This window comes from Prinia subflava, chromosome 3 (genome assembly GCF_021018805.1).
Source record: "Prinia subflava isolate CZ2003 ecotype Zambia chromosome 3, Cam_Psub_1.2, whole genome shotgun sequence".
NCBI lineage: Eukaryota > Metazoa > Chordata > Aves > Passeriformes > Cisticolidae > Prinia > Prinia subflava.
This window is the reverse complement of record NC_086249.1, coordinates 53689253-53711029: the sequence shown is the minus strand read 5'-3', so window position 1 is coordinate 53711029 and position 21777 is coordinate 53689253. Positions and strand designations below refer to the sequence as shown.

General features: G+C 36.6%; 1 protein-coding gene across 1 annotated transcript in view; it reads left to right on the top strand.

Annotated features, from left to right (window-relative positions):
* Positions 1-499: 499 nt before the first annotated feature.
* Positions 500-21777, top strand: part of LOC134548539 (protocadherin-9-like) — a 235272-nt gene continuing 213994 nt past the window's right edge. The window contains exons 1-2 of the mRNA XM_063393442.1: positions 500-538; positions 1453-1654. Of these exons, the coding sequence (XP_063249512.1) occupies positions 500-538; positions 1453-1654 (241 nt within the window). The remainder of the gene's footprint in view (positions 539-1452; positions 1655-21777) is intronic.

The window sequence follows — 21777 nt, the reverse complement described above, 5'->3', positions numbered from 1 at the left end:
AATTACCATTAACAAATAGTCTTTAATACGCAAACATACAGTTAGTACTATTAACTTGAGGTTTTTCTCATTAAAAGAAAAATGAAAAAGAGGAGGAGAAAAAAAAAAATCTGGGGCTTGATGTTGTTTCAGGATGAATTCAGGACTAGTGGAAGATACTTGTCGTATTTTCCTAATGTTTCTTTCTCTTCTGGCCTTGTAGAAGTCTTGAATCATTAGCTTAGATATACCCCATAAATTTCAGATGACAAATATTTGATAAGAAATAACCACTAAACTAAACAGTTACTATGCTTAAGACAAACTTTGTGAATCTTTACTTTATCCTAAATTAATCTAACAAACCAGACCACTGAAGCTGCCAATATTTTTTTTTGTTTTGGTGGGAAGATATGCTTAACTTAATTTAACCACTCTCTTGAGATACTCTTAAACTAGTTGTTTCCAGTCCTTCAAAGGTGCAGTATTTTGATCCATGAAGACCTGTAATATTCCTTTCATGAATCCAACAGTCACGGTTTCTAAACGATTTGCAGCGGTGCTATCAGCTCTGAAACTCTTGGGGAATCACTGTATCATTCTGTGGCCACAATTCAAAAGTCAGATTATTTCTCCTGATGAGAGAGGTTTAAAATCAATAATGGTTAACTAATCTAAGTGTACACTGAAGGGTGTACTTTTTTTTTTCTTTTGAGGTGGCCACAGGTTTCTTTTTAAAAAAATTTCAGTAAAATGTGTAATTCTGCCTTTCAATCCCTGTGGGTTTTTTGTACAAATTCTGTGTTTTTTCATTTTTATTTCTCATAACAATTGATAATTGTTTATTCTGCCACTGTATTTTGTGATTCTTTGCTGACCATTGTGAATTCACACATATATTATCAATCCTAATTATCCATTTTAGGTACATGACTGCTATCAGTTAAATATACTTATAGATAGCTATTTATTCATGCTACTATTCCTGAAAGATGACAACTATTTTTATCTGTTTGTTTAGCTTGGTGGATGTATTTTTTCCTGTTTAAATAGTGATAATACAAATTTTAACCTCATTAATACATACTTATTAAATTTTCAAATGTCATTTACTTTTCATAAAATAGTTTGCAATGGCTTCTGCTCTCAGAGAGTGTTTTTTTAATAGATGATGTTTTGAAAATTATGAGAATATACCTAATTTTCCACTGATCAATTTCTTATAAGATGTGTACTTCACAGATGAGCACGTATAGACTTTGAAATTTGACTTTCCTATCTGCCAATTTCCCATCTAAAAGCAAGTAAAAAAGAGAAAGACAAACCAAACCATAAACAAACAAGGAAACACCAGAATAGCAATTGCTTCATAAGCATTGGCAGGGATCTATTTGTATGTCAAAAGTTAAAAAAAAAATCAAGAGAACTGAAAAGAAGAGCACTAATCAGTGTGTCCTGTGCTCTTCTTTGTAGTCCCAGCGCCGTGTTACATTTCACCTCCCCGATGGCTCCCAGGAAAGCTGCAGTGACAGTGGTCTGGGAGACCACGAGCCAGTGGGTGGTGGAACCCTGATCTCACACCCTCTCCCTCTGGTTCAGCCGCAGGACGAATTCTACGACCAGGCTTCACCGGACAAGAGGACTGAAGCTGACGGCAATTCCGACCCCAACTCGGGTGAGTCACCATCACTGCTCCGCTTAGCTGAGTTCCTTTGCTAACTTGGTTACTTTCTTTTTCATCCCTTTGAGCTTTGCAAGGGTACAGATGTTTTCTAAGCACGTGCATGAATATTTGATCATATTAGCTCGTAAGGATTGTTTGGAAATAATGTAGTTTGCCTTAAGTGCATCATGTTGTAATTTGACTGTGGAAAGAAAAGTTTATCCAGCAGAATAAATGGCTTCACACTAACTGCACTGTAAAAAATGTGCAGCTGGGGAGAAGGATGTCCTACAAGGTAGCAAGCTTTTCCTGATGTTTGCTGAAAGTGCTGTAGCTATTTAGCTTTAGACTTTGTTTTTTGGAAAGTCATTCTAAATATCAATTTAAAGTTCAAAGACATGGAAGTTGCACTGTCTTTTAGACTAACAAAGAAATCAGTAAATCAGTAAAGCACTGAAAAATTGAAAGAACCCACATTTCTTAACACCCTTAAAATTCCCCCTTCTGACATTAAGGATCACAGGATTTCTTTGTTAACTTGGAATGGCATGATGTATTGGAACTGTCAGATACAGGTTTTCATACAAATATTAAGGATGATCTATTTGATGTGGGAACTTCTGCCTTTCTCTTTTTTCCTCTTCTATAATACATTTACATTATTGCTGTGTTTTATTGAGAGCACTAAAAATTGAAGCAAGATCTTAACCAATACTGTGCCTGGTATTTGGGCATTGGAATGTGGAATATGGAGGCTTAAACATACTGGAAACAGGGAGGGGGGAAGTAGCACTGCTCTTAAGCTTCTTGGTTTTTGTCTAGAATGTGGAGACAAAGGTTAAAAGTCATCTGTGCTCTTGGAAGGTAATTGAACCTGAGTTCTTTTGCATCCCAGGAGTATAGAAATAAGAATTAGCTTCTGTCTTTGGCATTTCTCCCTTTTTGTATAGATGATTAAGTTGTCACTGGGCCTGTACAAACCAGGAGAGAAGGTGGCCTTGGGATCTGATGAACAATATTAAGGTCCATCTCCTCATTTGGGCAGAGCTGGATCTGAATTATGACATTTACATCATGGCAGATGACAACATGAACAGTGGAATATTGACTTTGGAAATATTTTTCTCATATATATATGGGAAGACCAAGAGATTGTGCTGGATGGAACTCTACAAAGAAACAGTTTGAAATATTTTACTGTCTGAGAGTTGCATTCTGGTTTCTTTTCCTCTATTTACCTTTACCCCATTTTTTAAAATTCTTTTTTTCACCCACTGGATATGACACCTGCATTTTATTTTCTTTACCAAAACAGAAATGTTTTTGGAACTATGATGTTAAACCCTTAATCTTTAGAAATACAAAGAATGATAAAAGAATAGCAACTATGAATGGATTGACTCTGGAGCAAGAATGTATGTCTGCTTAAGCAAGCAAGGAGCTTAAGAGGAATTATCCAGTTAATTCTCTGACCACGTATGAGTCTTGTGAAAGATTTAACAACATCAGAGAGGAGTTTTTAAGGCAGCATTGCGTGTTGACACTGTCACATTGTCTTCACAGACTCTAGATTGTACATCTCTTCAAAATGCAGCATAAAAGTCCTCCAGGAGAGTTAGGATAAAAGGGCTTAGTAAACTTCATAGCAAGTTATTAAGAGTGAAGTTTTGTGTTAAACATATTGTTCAAATATAGTATATTAATCATGATCATATATTCATGCCTGATATAGACACTAATAGAAGATTAGTCAGAATGAGTAAGTGTTCTTAAAAGCTATATGAAAAGTTTTAATATGTTTGTGGTTACACCTAATTTAGCCTTAGGGATGCTAGATTTGTGTCAAATTTATGAAAATCTAACTACCAAGCTGTATTAATGATTAGTGAAGTATTGAAGTATAGGGTTTTTTGCTTTTTAACAGATATTGAAACATTATACACTGTATCTCATCAAATCTCACAAACTAAGAAAGAAATTATACTGTCAGTACTGTGACAGAAATTTTCCTAGAAAACTTCAGGCCAGGATGGGAGTCATGCTGCTCACAAGATGGATTTAACTTCTGTATTGGATTCAGTATGAAGCTATTGCCTAAGCACTGTATCAAAAGTTAATTTGCTACTATAGGCATAAGTTTTTGAATGAGAAGTGAAATAAGGTTTAAAGCAGTTTATGGTTATTGAAGATCCTGTGGCAATTTTCAGAAGAGAAAAATGTTATCTGGTATTGGGCAAAACTACTTTGTGGGTATTTACATATGTTCATGGTTAAAATAACCCATTTAGTATCATTTGAACATTGTATTCCTTGGCACTCCTAAGCTGAATTTCTAGTTCTATTGCAGTGAAATGTTCCCTGGTTGTATTCACCTGTAGAGGTAGTTTCATTTCTGTGGCTGTTTAAGGGATGAATGGTTATGAAAGTACTTGGGACATGCTAAGGTAAAAGATATAGCTGTAAAGTAAGGAAGAAAGCCCTAGTGGAGAGCTGTAGTATTGTCATGTACATGTACTGCTACTAGTTTTGGGTGATAATTGCATAACAATATTTTTATTTTAAATGCTTCAACTGAAGAGAAAGAACAGGGTTTTTTTTTAGGAATGTTTGCAGATGACCTCTACACCAAAAATACAGACTTGTTCCACTGTATCTTTATGAAAGTTCATTCAAAGTAAGTTTGCTTCAGCTCCTGAGAATGTGATGTTAATCTTGATAGCAAAGTCCTTGTCTCATGCTGAGAGCAATTTTGGTTAATGACTTTAATGCTCAGTGAATTGTGTGGGTTATTACTGTACACTGTGAAGTTACGTGAATAAAAATACAACCATTGTTTCTCAATATAATGTTGCTATTTTAATTATATTTGAAGAGTGACCAAGGCTCAAGTCTTCAAAACCTGGAACTGGGGGAGGGGAGGTGGGAAATGTGCTAAAAGTCTTGCTAACTTGTTACACAAAAGTATGAGAAACCTTATTGCCATATTTACTTGCAGTCGTTAGCTTCTACAGAGACACAAGAACTACTATTACATGATTTAATGAAATAAACACACACAGTGAGAGTACATTCATCTAGCTAATCTGAAAACAGAAATCTCTCACACCGGGTGAAACTGAAATGAGGAGAGAAGCCAAATATTAGCATTGTCAGCCACACGCTGTCACTGTGTCTGAGAGACGGGCAACAAGATAGAAATAGGAAGCCTTTTATAATGATGTATAAGACCAAGTTTGGTCTGCATCACTGAAATCTATCTTCTTTATTTAGATTGTTTTTATTTTGCTAAGATATATTTTCCATTTTCCTATTGTTAATTGATGAATGTTACTGATGGTCAGAGGAGTTTGATGTTAACCTGTCAATTGCAATTTCCTTATAGTTCACCTTTGTCACATTCGCAGCTTGATACACTTGATTCTCATAAAAAGGAATATATTCCAAAGATCTATCATCTTTACCTTTTAGCATATCAGATAAGCATTTGGAAAACTTGATTCTTTAGGATGTAAAAAAAAAAAAAAAGGTCAATGTAAAATTGAATTTACTTATACTACTTTAAAACATCTTTCATTACCAAATGGCTTTAAATGTGCATATCAGGAAGTGTACTTTTAACACAAACATCTTTATCATCAACTGCATTAAAACTGTACAACTCTCTGATGTATTTTAATGTGAATTATTTCTTTAGGTATTGCTAAAAAAACCCCTGTGCTTTTGTTCTCAAGCAGGCAAGTGCAGAGTGTTATTTTTCATTACTAAAAGTGTGGTTTTCATCAGAGTGAAAAAACAACCCACCTTATTAGTAAAGAATTCTTCATTCACTGTGGTTTACTAAAGCTTGTCAGGGACTTAAATTTAGACTGGAATTGTTATATCTAAGAGTCGCATGCAGCAAAGCTGTGCAATAGAACTGTACAAAGTAAAAATGTGCCTCCTAGTGTAAAGAAGGGGAAAAATGCATTTTCATGAAAATGCTTGATAAATCACGTTTTGATAGCTGCAAGCTGTGGATGTGATTCATTTTTCTTCAAAGAGATAAAGAGGAATAGCATATATTTAGTGGAGTGTTAGAACTGCTCTAGGGAGAAAGCCTACTACACACTGTGGATGAATCTATGCAATAATTCCAATGGTTTAAAACCAGACAGAAATATAATATTTATGTCTTCTGGTACATGTTTATGAAGCTAAGTAAATGCTTGCCTAATTTCTACATCTTATTAATAAGTAGTATCAATACATATCAACAAAGTAATAGCTTTATAAAAAATTGAGCTGTAGCAAAAATTGTAATACACCCACCGGTTTCAAGATGATGTTTTTATTTAGTAAAATCAAATAGAATATTCTATTATGTCTTATGTTACTTCCAAAGCAATTCCATATTCTTGGAAGTGCTATTATAATGCTGTCTTTCAATAATAATGGTTTTTTGGATAGCTTTTTTTTTATTTCCAGTACAATAAAAACTGTGTGGTAAAATTTGGCTGATAAATACCTGAGTTCATACTTTTTGATAAACCTAATACTATGTCAGTTTAGTCAAGTAATGTCAGGGGTGTTAAATGGTACTCTAATTCCAGTAATAAGTAGGAATATCTCAGTGGCAGTGGCTTAATTATGATTAAGGTTCAGAGTAATGGCAAGACTGCCTTGAATTACACTTGGTCATATGATAGTGTCCCATGTGGAGAAGATAAGCCTCTCTTGCAAAGAGCTTTGGTTTTACAGTGTCACTATCGTTACACCCAGTGGGTGATGATGGTTTAACCTTGTGGGCACACTCTCTGCTTAACCCTCTCTTTCATTTTGCTGCCAGTCTAAAGATTCCTTTTTGGCAATACTGGAGCAGTCCATAGCTAAACATCCGAAGGTGTAGAAAGAAATCTTACTGTATTAATGCCTAGATCTAGATAATTTGCTGTTCACAGTTATTCTTGTGTTTTCATAATATGAGACTATAAGAACTAAAATACGAACATTTGCCTTTGAGTCATACCCTCCATTTCATTACACACAAGTTCTACCTCACACAGAATCTAACACTGTCACATTTAGCTACAGGCAAGCAGGAGTAAGAAAAACTGGAGTCCGGTTGGTGAATTAGCCTACAGAAGAGCTACAAAATAGTCTGAACTCTGAATTCAGTATTAGTCCACGCACTTGCTTCTTTAAAAAGATAAATAAAATCCGAGAGGCATAAGAAGATTGCTATCTCTTTACATCTCTTTGATGCCTCATTGCAGTGAGGATTTAAAAATTGTCTTGGTTTAGAAAAGCCACTGTGCTACATCTGTTCCTATTCTACTCTCTTTTCCTCCATACACTAAAGCTAATTGGAGTGTAAATCAGGAGACCATAACCATTGAGTGAGCAGTAGGAGGGGAGTTTGTGCCATTGCTTCTTCAAGAGGAACAGCTAACTTTCCAAAACTTCCTAGCTGCTGCTGCCTGAGAAGAGCACTTGCAGGTCCTCAGCAGAGAGATGAAAAGACTACATGGGGCAGGGAGACTATGAGAAGGGTTAGAGGATTAAGGAAGGGGAAGTTTGCACATGAGATGAAAGCTGGTGCCTTTGGCTGCCGTCACTGATGATACCAAGGACAGTTTAAAGCCACAGATGCTTTTGCCAGATTAAAATAAGGGACTTAAGGAATTAAGAGTTATTTTTTCTCCTGTATTTTCTACTCACAAGGCTTCTCTTCATACCACAGCAAGCTCAGATCAACTACAGACATGCACAGACTTTTTTAAGTTTCAAAGTGATACCATTATCCAGTCAAACTTCTACCATAGCACAATGCATAGTGTTTCACACAACTTTCCTTAAATCAAACAGATGTTTTAAAATATTCCAGTGATAAAATAGTCCAGTGATTTCTTTCCACTGGTGTTTGATTGTTTTATATGGGTTTACATGGCAAGGTTGTGGGGAGGGAGGCTGCAGAGGGTGCCTCTTTGAGAAGAGACCAGGGGCTGCCTCCATATTTGACAGAGCGAGTTCCCAGTGGCTCTAAAACAGATCCATTACTGCCCAAAGAGGCAAAGGAGCTGGGGGAATGGAGCAAGAAAAATGTGAGGGAAATAAACCTCCAGACACTAAGGTCCATGAAGAAGGAGGTAGAGAGCACACTTCAGACACCAAATAGATTCCCTCAGCTTGTGGAGAAGGTAGTGCCCCTAGCAGCCCTTGGAGGACACATCCTGGAACAGGAAGACGTACCCTGAAGGAAGCAAGGGGCAGGAGTTGTGGCCCCTGGGGAAGCCACTCTGGAGCAGTCCGGTCTTGGAGGCTGACACCCTGTGGAAGGGACCCATGTATTGCTTGGAAAGGACCCTATCTTGGCCAGGGTAAAGGTATGATGAGGAAGGAGCAGCAGATACAAAGTTTCACCGACTGACTACCGCTCCCATTTCATATCCCTTCACACCACTTAGTGACAAGGACAAGGTGGGGAGGAGTCAGAAGAAGAGGGTATGAAAAATTAATTTGGGTCTGGGGAGAAGGAAGGGTTGGGTAGTGGAAAAGGTCTTTTTAGTTTTGTGTTTCCTGTTTCTCACAGAACTACTTGGGTTTTTATTGATGATAAATTAATCTTCCCCAGGCTGAATCAGTTCTACCAGTCTTGGTAACTGGTGAGTGATCTCCCTGTCCTTATCTCAACCCATGAGCTTTTTCACCTCATTTTCTTCCCGTCTTGCTGAGAAGGGGGAGTGATAGAGCAGCTTGGTGAGCACCTGGCAGCAGCCAAGGTTTACCCATCAGAATATTAAAGCTGGTATTGTATTCTCAGTCTGAAAGCATTTATTTTCAGTTTCTACCTCTTGTGTGTGTGACTGTACCACTGACACAAAGCCTGGGAAAATCCCCTGGCTAGCCTCTCACCCAGGATTCACACCAGAAGCGGCCACCCCCTGACCCCTGACAGACTTGGGTGGTGTTTCAGAGAGGGCTGCCTCTGTTCCCCACAGGTTCAGGTGTGTCAGCAGCAAGGACCAGGGTAAGAGAGCAGGGAGGAGCCTTCTGTCCGATTCCCAAAGGGCCTTATTCCTTGAGAGGGACAGAAGAGCTCTCTCTGTCAGAGCCTGACACTGATTTTTAAGTGGAAGTGTAACTAGGAGAGAGAACAATACCGGAACCAATGATGGGCAAACAGGGGAGGAGTCCAAGGAGGGTTTTAGAAAGTGAGAACCACCAGGAGAGCGCTGAGGGAGGGTACAGTCTGATCAAACCAATGGGGAGTCGAGTAAAACAGAACCTTCCAGAATGAGGGGAAGGGACAGACTGCGATTGACAACCAGGGGTTGGTCTTATGGGAGGATGGACATGGGCTATTTTAGGGCAGGGTTTGGGAGAATGACAGGTAACCAGGGAGGAGACAACCTTAAGCAAAATCATTCACTTAGGAGGAGAATGGGAACTAACCGCTTAAAAGAACTTATAAGCAAAGAAAACACACCACCACATACCACCCTTTCTCAATGTGAAATCTGACTTCCAGAAGTGCTAGGATATTCTGAGGCCCAAGGGATGGTTTTGACTAGTACAGATCAGAAATCCTAGCCAATAACCTAAAAAAGCATAAGTCTTGTGCTGGTATCTACAGCATACGTTACAGAATGATTTCTTAATGTAATGATCTTCAGTTACAGAGGAAATAGTACTATATTACTAATTGATTTCAACTGAATCAGCCTTTTGTTTGATAAAAGAGGTATTTGGTGTCCATAGTTAAATGGAGTGCTCAGGTCTTGAATCTGTAATGCACCGGTTAATTTGTAGTAGTATTTTGAATGTTGCAACATTTTGTTCTTAAGCTCTTTATTCCTCTTTGTATTTTGATACTGGTCCAAAGTCTGTCCAGTAAGAAAAACAAAAATCAGAATAAGAAAAAATGAAACATAAGTCTTCTAAATTACCGCTTTAACATCAGTTTTTCTCTTTATCAGTCATTGTTTTGACCTGAGGGGGGTTTTCCTGCCTCCTGAACATGCTGTTCAAAATAGAACAGCAACAGATTTTTCTATTATTTAAAACTTTTAATGGGAAATTAAAGTCAAAAGCACAACTGAACACATGTATCTCTAGTCATCATGAACTATATTAGAAAGATTTTATTAGAATTGTAGGTCCTTTATCACTTAACTGTATTTGACACAATTCACCTTTTAAAGGTGTGATAGTGTGATTGTGGCAGAAATATTTGTTTGATATTTTTGTGGTTGCTGTTTCTGAAATTCAGTGGAAGTTATTGTTCCCAGCTGTGACTTCTTGTTACCTTGATATTACAACTAATTTCCCAATGTTACATATTCTTTTACTACTGGAGTTTTAGCAGTGCAACTCCTATTCCCAATGGCAAATTGGCAAAAAGAAAGATTATATTTGTGAGAATAAAGTGTTGAATTTAGTATGGCATTGTTAATTTCAGCCTTTAAGTGGTTACAAATTCTAAGTAGAATTAGAATTGTTGATGGCTGCAGTGAAAGGAATAACTTAATGCAGGAAGAATAACCTCACTGCACCCACACAGACTTGGGCCTGACAACTAGAAAACAACTTTGCAGTGAGAGAACTGGGAGTCCTGGTGGATAACAAGTTAGCCATGAGCCAGAAAGACACCCTTCAGGAAAATAAATCAGTCTCCTGAACTGCAATAGAAAGGGTGCTGCCAGCTAGCTGATGGGAAAGATCCTTTCTCTCCACTTAGCACTGTGAGACACATTAGAAGTGCCAAGTCTAGTGCCGGTTTTTCAAGTATGGAAGGGAAATGGAAATATGGACAGAGTCCAGAAAAGGGCCACAAAGATCATTATGGTATTAGAGCATCTGTCACATGGGGAGATGTTGAGAGAGCTGTGGTTCTTCATCTCAGAGAAGGGAAGGCTTAGGAAGCATCTAATTAATGTGTGCAAATACCTGATGTGGCATGGAAAGGAGAGTAGAGAGAGAGACAGGCTTTTCTCAGTACTATGCCAGATTAAAGAAAGGACATTGGGCACAAACTGAAAGACAGAGAAATTTTATTTAAACCTGAGGGAAACAAACAAACAAACAAACAACATTTTCTTGCTATTGGGACCATGAAACTCCTCAACCAGTTTCCCAGCGAGATCGTGGAATCTTCATGGAAATTTTGGAAATCAAACAGGACATTTCTCTAGCTGAGTTGTGGCAACTCCCTGAGTTAAGCAGGAAGGTGTGAGTAAACACTCTCCAGACTTTCCTTCCAAGCTATGATTCTGCAATCCTATAAATTAATTAAATTTGTCTTGCATGGACTGTGCAATACAGATGTGAAGAAAAAAGGAAAGAAGTTACTTTTCCAAACTACATTGACTGAATTGACATTGTGTATGGGGGAAGCTCAGACACCTAAATTTACCTGATTCCCACAAATTTAACCTCTTGTGTGAGATGAATCTCAGCTGTTTTGTATCTCTTGGGAGACTTTTCAATTTTTCTTATCTATCTGCACATAACATTTTTAAAAGGAAAAGGGCATTTTTAAATTTCATGTCTCATTTTTTACAGTACTAATGAATTAAAAGTAACAATTGCATACTTTCCTTTTCCTTTTTTTTTTTCCTTTGCTTTCTGGGAAGGAAACTTAGACTTTTGGAAGAAAAAGTGTGTTATCTTAAGAAAAAACCCTTATGCTTAAGTGTCTTCAGGTTTGACCTAGACTTATCCAGAGACTAGGTATTCATTTTATTATGCTTATCTTATGGCTTTATCTCTTTATTTTTCTCAGATTTTATGTTTGCTTTTTCTTTTTCCCCTAAGGAGAAATCCATGTAAAAGAAGGGAGGTTCTCTGAATAAAATTTGAAAATTATAGCATATACGTAAGGTATATTCTGTTTTCTTCCAAATATTTGTCTTCCCAAGAACCATTTTATGTTTTTGTACATACGGTTGCTCTGTTTTTCTTGAACAGGAGGAGAAAAGGGATGAAAGATGAATTAAGTAGATGGGGAAAAAATAAGGAATTATATTTGCAGTCTAAAACCCATGGAAGTAAATCTCCTAGGAATAGGATAAGAGTTGAATCATTTGTTAGTGTTATTATTTATCCCCTTTCATACTAATCCAGGTAAATACATTTTAAGATAAAAAGGAAAATAATAGTAGAATACTTGCATTTTTCCACTGTGCATCACAAGTTAAATGTCTTTATTCCGTGGTTGCAAAGTGAAGATCTTCACACAGAAGTTCTCTGTGTGCTACAGAGAATTCATCTAGACATGGTAGCAACATACTCATTGAAACTTAGGACATATTTGCCTATGGCAAGGAAAGAAAAGTTATACAAAAAATCTTTTCCAAAACATTCAAAACCTTTTTTTTTCCCATCTTGAAACAAAGAAATAGACAAAGACATAAATCAGTCTTTACTGTTCAGGACAGTTTGAAAATTTTGCAGTTTTGGCAAAAAGCTTTTCAATATAAACTCCATGCTACATCAGCACGAAACTCAGCCCCCAAAACTGAAAAAGCAAAACAAAACCCAACTAAACAAACAAACAAACAAAAATCAACAACAACAACAAATTCAAAAAAAAATTATTTAGTAACACCTGGACACCTTTGTGAGAAAAGCATTTTCTCGTGTATACCTATATATAATTTTTATACCTTTATCAGTGTTTGTAGCTCCATGATGAAGAGCAGGCCTGGATGCAAAGCCACTGGTGCTGAGAGCACAGAGTTTACTGAATACAAGAGTTCCGTGGTAGTTGCTCTAGATTTTTGTGGTCTGTGGGCTGAATGCCCATTAGTTACTGAAGAATAATTCCGGTTTCATTCCATTCCAAAGGAATCCCATCCTTGTGCTTCAGAAGGTCTTCACAAGTATGTCATGTGGAAGTGGCTAGGAGATTCATGTCAGAAGTACGCTCCTGCAAGCTAATGCAGACTTATTATTTAGTAAAATACATTTCTTTCTATGTGAAACAACTCACCTATTATTTTAAACAAATCTGCAGTACTGAACCATCATCTAAGTACATCATGCTCAAATATTCCCAGCATATTTATGGTGATTTTTAAGATCTTCACTCTGAAAACCACACAAAAATGTCATTTTCAATACAAAACTTGAAATTAAATTCTATGTGCCTATCATTTAGGAGAAAGATTCTTTTTGCTCACTTGGTGATATGCTCTACTACTCTTTTAGATTAGATCTGTGTTGTCTTCAAGATCTAAAGTGTTTAAGTTCATTGAGAAAGATTGAATAACTTCTTTCTTTTACTTTAATGTACTGAACTATTATATTCCATAACTGCATTTGTTAAATAGTGTCATGGAGATAACTATTAAGACACATTATCAAGTAAAAATGTCATTTATAAATGATTCAGTCATCTAAAATAACTGGTAAAAAATAAATACCTTCTCAACTTTATAATAATTGCATATTTTATAATCCAAGAGCTGAATGGTGTGATGTTTATTACATTACACATCCTTCATTTTTTTATGTAAAAATATATATGACTGACAAGAGAGTGTGATAGAGTAATTGACCAGTTTTGATGTATAACTTTTATTGAATATTAAAAGATCTGCTTTTGTTAAAAAACGGTGGTCAATTGCTGAATTTAGTAACACAGTTTATTACTAAAAACACACTAAATTGCTGTTATTTAAAATGTACTTAAAATATACAAGCACATATTTCAATATTGCCGAGGACTTACACTGTAACACAGCAAAGGCATACAAAATTGATTTTATTTTTCAGTAGAGAAGCCAATACAGTTTTGGGGTTTTCTTCTTTCTTTAAATGTATTGGTTTTGCAAAAATGTAACAAAAGAGGCTGGTTTTAATTGGTGGTGTTATTCCAAGGCCCTTGAAACCCTGGCACTTACAGTTGTTGTGAGTGTGAAAGTGATCTGGCAAGCACAGCATAGTCATTAACTAATGGATTGTAGCTACACTCTTTCAATAAAAACGTGTAGGTGGTTAGTAATACTGAAGTCCTACTAGCAATTTTAAAGTCATTTGTAGGTTAGTTTGTGAAATTAAAAGTGTAATCAAAAATTTCCCTGCACTACTGCCTTTTCCAGATGATTTAAGTGCAGATTCTTTGGATCATTCAGAAAAGAAACTAAATGTATTAAAAATAATCACCCACACCCAAATGGATTAGTTGTTCAAAATATAGTTTCACACTTCATATATTTATTTTCATGAGAAATGAAAGGAATTATAGAAGGTAGTTATTTTGTGCCATTACTCCAGGTCTTAATATTTATTTATTAATTTTTGATATACTATACATACTTGTCCCACATTATTACTTCATATGAATGGAAATCATATATTTCCCATTGTAAATAGGCACTTAATAATATGAATCCCTCTTGCATGAACAGCTACACTGTTTGGAGACATATTAATTATACATTTTGGAGAAGACTGAAAATATCTAACATATGTTATAGATGAATATAGGTCACTGTGACAGCTGTAATAGATAAATATATGCATATCTATGCATACAGACATGCATTGATGCAACACTTTCTGCTAGGGTACAGAGATATTCAGACAATCTAGAAGTTAATGCTATTGACCTTTGTCTACTCAACTTCCCTTCAACATTTAAAGAGACAGCAAGACTGATTTTAAAGATGAACATCATTTAAAATAAGCTGATGCATCAATGGTTATGTTCTCTAATACCCTCTGCAGTCTTACCAGACTCTCATGGCCACATTCTCAAGAAATTCTGGCTATACTCACATGCTCTATTTCTGCATATCTGGACTGCTGTGTTAGGCATAGGATGCCTGCCCAGTTCATCTTTGAGAAACCTAACTGTAGGGACACGAAGATGGGGAAGAGTCTACAGGGAAATTCCTCATATGAGGAGTGGCTGAGGTCACTTGGTCTGTTTAGCCTGAAGGAGACTGAGGGGAGACAACATTCCAGTTACAACTTCGTGAGCAGAAACTGAGGGGCGGGTACCAATCTTGTCACTTTCTTGACCCTGATGGGACTCAAATGAATGGCATAAAGCTGGAACAGGCTCCTCAGGGAAGTGGTCACAGCAACAACCCTGAGTTCAAAAGGCATTTGGACAGTGCTCTCAGGGACATGGTGTGATTCTTGGAAGCTCGTGTGCAGGGACAGGAGTTGGACTTGAGGTCCTTGTGGGTTCCTTCCAGCTCGGAATATTCTGTTTGATGGTTCTATGATTCTATGATTTTTTTTTTAATTATACACTATTATACACCAATCATACACTATTCACACTTCAGTCCCTAGCCTATGGGTCATGCCTTCCAATAAAACAAAATACTTTGCTATTAAAAAATAAAATAAAATAAAATAATGCTGTCTATCCTGCAAGTCAGACAGCGTTTTTTGAGCTACTGTATATAAATGGCAGAAGATGTCATGTTCAAAGAGGAGAATGAGTCTGGTTAAGCAAAAAATAGTGAAGACTACTGGAATCCAAACTGTAAGTTGCTTTATATGCTTTATTCTTTTTTGGGCTGAAGGGTGATCCACAAGAACATGCATGAATAGTTTACAAAAAATCCTTATAAGGGCACAATAACATTTAAAAAGCCATTTAAGAATAAGCAAATTAATCCTTTGGAAGACATTTTAGTACAAAAGAGGCTTATAGTCTGCAGTAGTTCATTTTTGGAAGAGCATTTTCTGTGGCCTTTTGTAAGTGTGTATTTCTCCCTTGCTTGCTTGTTTGACAAAAAGTATATTCTGCTATTCTGTCTAATGTAGTTCAACTGTTGTATGTATTTATTCGCTTATTTAGTAGCTTTGAAAGAATAAATCCTGGTAGCACTGTGTGTTGATGTCTCTCCATATCTCATGTCTTTTGTTTAGAATTCCATGTGTTTAGGCTGGTGACAAGATTAAATGCCTTTCTCGGTGGGTCACGTCCAGAAGTGACTGCTGATATTGCTTACTCTGTTTCACAAGTATAGGGAGAGAAAAGGAGAGAAATTAAACCAGTGTTATTGGGGCAGCAGAGAGAAGAGTGGTTTGGAAGGTGTCAGGTAAACTGCCAGCTGGATAGATTATGCACAACAGCATAGGCATTGTGAATGAAAAAAATTGAGTGCTGTGGAACTGACATTGTTACAGGCAATGCTTCCATGTACATTGAAACATTTTAGAGCAGCTCTATGCTACTCAGAAGTTAGAAAGCTCTTTTATTTATGGCTCAAAAATGTCCATGAATCATTCTGTCAACTGAACAAACTTGAACCGAAAAATGCCTGTCCTCAGAAGACTGTGAAGTTCCAGAACAATCTGGAAAACAACCCAAATTGAGAAAGAGAGTGCTTAACCAGGGGAAAAGATGAGTGCCATATTGCTTAATTCAGCCTCCTTCCTTTTTGGTCTTGTCAAATGTTTGCCTATTACAGGATGCCAGCCTACTCAGTGTTGTATTCTGCCACAAGATTTATGGCATCTCACAAACCTGACAGTACACTGGCAGCAGTCTTCTACTTTTCTATCCTGGTCACCCATTAAAATCTGTATAAATAGGTTGAGGCTATGAAATTGGAGTAGCATGTCTAGACTAGCCAATGGTGTTAAAACTTTTGTGGTGCCAGATGTAATGTTTAAGAGCACTTAACACTGATCTCTGAAAGATACTGAGGAGGTATTTGCATATTGCACATTTCTGCTAGCAACATGGTTTTGGTCTTTTTTAATTTTCTTTATATCATATGCAGTATTACTCCCTCAAATGTGTATGATTCCTATACATTTGGTTCAGTGCATCAGAAATTAAAATATGTGATATGCAAATGAATGTCCTTAACATGTCAGGCATAGAATAGTGTATTTAGTCTAAGTAAAAAGATGACAAAATACTGTTTTGTTGTGTTTGTTTTTTTTTTCAAGTAAATTTGGCAAATCTTGCACCCTAGCCAGATTAAATAATTAGGTCATTTAATACAATCACTAAATCAATCAGGTTAGAAAAGGCCTTTAAGTTTAGAGAGCCCTACCACCTCATCAACTCAGCCATGGCACTGGGTGCTATGTCCAGTCTTTTTTAAACACCTTCAGGGATGGTGACTTCACCATCAGCCTATTCTGGTGCACAGTCACTCTTTCTGTGAAGAACTTCTTCCTAATGTCCAGCCTAAACCTCCCCTGATGCAGCTTAAAACTGTGCTGCATTGTCGTGTCACTGATTTCCTGGAAGAAGAGATTACCCCACCTGGCTACAGCCTCCTGTTGTAGAGACTAGTAAGGCCTCTCCTGAGCCTCCTCCTCTCCAGGTTAAGCAACCCCAGCTCCCTCAGCCGTTCCTCACAGGACTTATGTTCTAGACCTTTACCAATAATAATTTAATTTAATCTAATCTAATTTAATTGTTTAAATTATTTGTGTCGATGGAAAAAAAATCAAATCTATTTTTCACTGGAGCACATAAGTATTTTAAAGTCACATAAGTGACTTTAATCTTAGGTGCAGTGCCTACTTCATTAGCACTAGTTTTGTTTTGATGGTGTGCATTCAACAGCTTTGATCATTTGAATTAGCCCATCACAGTCAAAAAGGGTCAATCAGTGTAGCCAAGTGTGTCTGTGGATGATACTTCAGCAAAGTGTCAGATTAAAATAGCTGAGAGATGACCAGTTTAAAAAAAAAATTAAAAAAACACAATAAACCCCTCCACAAACCAACATATAACCACCTCCCAAAAATAATTGGAAATAAACTTTTTTCTGTAGTTGAGAATCAGCTTTGCTGATAATCTGCCTTGTGAAAGGTTTGTCAAACTGGGCCATTCTTCTGTGTTCCAAAATGTCACACGGCAAGCAACTTGCAAATAGCACTTTCTACTGTGACAGTTGGTTGTACCCCATAATAGATAATGAATATTTTTAAAGGAGAAAAAAGCACTTCCATTTTAGATTTTCATTGCTAGAGGTTTTTGTTTGTTTGTTTGTCTGTTTATCCAATTTTTTTTTAGACAAGACATTTGACAAAAGTTGTCCTTAATTATCGTTGTAAGCACATTTGTTTGATGATCAGAAGACAAACAAAAAACCCCAACCACATTATTTAGCACAGAGATCTGAACTTCCAGACTGTGTGCACAGGCATACACAGATTTTCCTCCTTAGCCAACAAAAGTGGGTTTAGGAAGCACCAGAATGATCGGCTAATTATGAAGCTCATGGTTATTTCTAGATCTGTTTTACACAGTAGGTTCTTTGATAAACTGTACTAATCCAGTAATTTATATTCAGCCATTCAAAGTGTATTACAAAACAAGTACCTTATCTCTCGCTGTCTCTTGTTTGCTCAATCTTTTCATGTGCCTCTTACTTTGCCACTTGATGCCCTTTCAACTTTTCCCAAGTAACACTTAATTTGTAAGGGTAAAGAAGACCCAGCAGTTTTATCTTCATTAGCATGTTATGTGGTAAACAAATTTGGCATACAAGAATTTCTCTGCATTAAGATTAATTCAATCATTAGGCTAACGTTTGCTGCTCCTACAAGTACCCATTTCAACCTACTGAATTTATTATTTAATATCTGTGGGCACTGATTAGCGGTTTTGCTCATTATCACTCTGAACCTGCTAAATAAATCATGGCCTTAAATTGTTTGTGTGATTGTTCCATGAACTTATTTTAACCTTTCTGGCTCAAGTGTTTCAACTTGATTTTAAAAAGATAAATATTTCATTTTTCCCATTTAATCTTGACAATTAGAGCGATATATGAAAAATTCTCTTCAACTACACAGAAAAGTCTCTCCCACATTACACAGGCTGGCTCTATGCAAGGAAAAAAGAGTGCACACTTTTATTTTGCTAAGCACTCATAATTTTCAACCCTATTGACCTAATATTTTTTTATTGATCACCTCCTTTTTTTTCTTCATTTTTTATATGTATATTGGATGTTTGTTTCCAGGATTATATAGGTAAGAATTGGGTGCAGGTACCCTGGCCCTGGCAGTGGGGGCTGCAGAGTGACCTCTGTGAGGAGCAGCTGTGGCTTCCCCATGCTGGACACAGCTCATTCCATCTCTCTCCAGCTCGCCTGTCTCAGGGCATCCACCACCAAGGAGGTGGCATCTTGCAGAAAATATGCTTAAGAAAGGGTAAAAAACCAACCACCTAACCACCCACCTGCAGTAAAAAACACTGTCTGGCAGTAAGAAGTGAGGAAAAATATGAGAAACATCGCTGCAAACTCACAGGTCAGTGAGGAAGGGAAACAAGATGTCCCACAAATCGGAGCAGAGATTACTCTGTAGCTCTGAAGGAGTCACCAGTGAGGAGTGAGAGAGTGGTGTTGAACCTCAAAAAAGGAGAGTCAGTGGTAGGTGTTGTTTTTGTTTCTTTTTTTCTTTGTTTCTCACCACTCAGCTCTACTTTAATTGACAACAAATTTAATTTTCTGAAAGTAACACCTATTTTGCCCATGGTGGTACTTGTTAATCAGTCTTCTCATCTCAATCTCAACCCAAAAGTGTTTTTATCTTACTTTCTCTCCTGTCCTGCTGTGGAGAAGCAGCAAGAGAGGGTTTGGGCATTTAGTAGCCAGGCAACGCCAACAAACCACAAGTGGTAGTTTAAACAAATTGCCTAGGATAATAGCCTTGGACTTCAGAGAAAAATATTATTCAATAGATACTCATCTTTACCAGTGAAGACCTCAGTTAAAACATTATGGTCAGATTTTAATCAATCCTATAACTTTTTACCTTCTAGATTTCCAGTGTCTCCGCTTCTGTTTTTATCTTCCTGAAACTTCTCTAGTCTTATCTTCTCTAGTGTATTTAGGCCATGGTTACCTATGAGAGAAATTTGTCAGATACTAACTCTGTGACATTACCATACAGATATATGTGAGGAATTTTGGCAGAAGATGTCATAACTCTTCTTGATTATACCTAATGAAGTTTTGAGAAACTAATGATGTTTTGAATGTATATATATTTGCATTTCAGAGGATTCTGTCATGTCACTGAGACAACTTTCATAAGAGTATGATTTCAGAACAGGACTTACGCTGAAAGAAGTACTGCTCTCCCCCTGTTTTGTTCAAGCCTTTGCTTCTGAACAAAATCTTCCTGCGCGGAACAGCAAGCTTTCTACTAAAATAGCTGTACTGTTCTGTGTTTCCCACCCGTGAAGGCAAGCTTCCTTAGTGGCAAGAGAATATTATTGTAGTCATAAAGTCAAAGATAATAAGCTGTGTCTCATCTATATTGTGGTCAGCAGCAAGAGAGGTAGCAGCAAGAAACTAGAAACTATTACACATAGATTGTTTTCCCGTTTTCTTCCGTGAAAGAGCTGTAGAGAATCTAAGTCAGTTTGCTGTTTCAGCTCCTTACGGGGCTTGTAAACATACCATTCAAATAAAACATTTCTGTAATGTAAGATTTTGCATCCCATATAAGTAAAAGGGAGCCTTGGAAGAAAAAGCATGACATTTGCCAATCCACTTTCTGCAACAGAAGGTCTTACAGGTGCCAAATGGCCCGTGCTGTGCTATCACTCACCTCATTTACAGTGCTTCCCAGAGTTTTTCCAGACTGCTTTACAAAGTGATATAGCATAGTAAGAATGCTTTGAAATAGTCATATTATTTCTTTAAAGCATATTTTTCTCTTTAATTGTTACAAAAAAGCAACTATAAATAAAGTTGTTCATTACTGTCATAAGCCAATATTAAGAAACCAAATGCTATCTGAAGCAGGACCACTTTTCAAATTGAATCTAGCTTTGGTTTAAACACAGTACTATAAGAATTTCATTTCCTTGCTTTATCGTAACAAAAAATGTTGGATTTTCATACTTACAGATTTTTTTTTTTTTTTAAGCAGAGCAGGACACATTGTATGTGCTTTGTATTATGTTCTATTTCCCTGCATTCCTTCTCAATTATAATACATTGCCGTTCTGAATGGCTTATCCAGAAACTATGAAAATGAATTCTGAGTACTAAATAATGTATAACTAAACATGAGAAATGCATTTTAGAAAACTCAGGGGTTACAGTACACAATTCGCAGTACACAAACCATTTTTTCACCTAAAATTACCATTATAATTTATTTTCAGGTGAGTGTATTTTTATTACATGCCGGTATCTAGAAAAACATTCAGATCTCTATTTATTTTCCCAAAATTACTGTTCTGACATACAACTGTGTACAGCTTAAAAGGAAAACCTGTAAATAGCTGTCACAGAATACACTGATGTTTCACAAGGCTTCGCTTGCAATCAGTTTTTCAAAGTACTGTAATAGTCTCTGCTTATGTTTCCATTATAGAAAGCCTCATTCTCTGCTAAATAGTATGTGGATCCTTTGTCCCTGATGCTTTATTATTTCATCCTTTGGATCTATTTTTCACTTGGCTGAGTAGTCAACTATTTAACATGAATTCAGATAACCTTTGAAAATGGCTTTTCCTGATGTTTGGTATGCAAGACCTGTTCTCCAAGTGCAAGCAACGACACTCTTGAGGGTTTTTGTTGTGCTTTATTTTAGTTTTCTTGAATTATATTTTACCTTTTTTTTTCCTAATCTGACTACAAGGAATACACAATTGCTTACATCACTTCCACCCGCCTGTGCAATGGGAAATCCAGATATATAGAATACAGCAGTGAAAAAACCCTAGTAGTGATTAAGACAGAAATGTAACAAATTGGTCAGTGTGTCAGGTTCTGTGGTGTTAAAAGAGAGCCTTGATTGATTACAGCACATCCCATGGGTCAGTGTCTCAATGGTTATGTGGAGTTACTTGGGCCTGAGTCACACATTGATCAGGACTGTCCTTTAAGCATTCATGTAAATAATATTGAAATCCAGTTGTTTTCATTACTATCATAGTTTAGCTATACTGGAAGATGTTTTCTGTTTCTTCAAAAAAATCTTCAGAGGTGGATTCCCAAATGTCCTACTTACAGAAAATTCTGCTCAGTTTTTTTAGCTTTCTAGATAAATTATTAACTCTGAAGATACCTCCCTTCCCATCAAATGAACCTGTTCTTTTTAAAAAATAATTGCTTTTGATGTCATGATGTAACTAAAGGTAATATATCAGCTGTCATAAATGCAGATAAAATTTGAATTAGCTAGTACCACCAGGATTT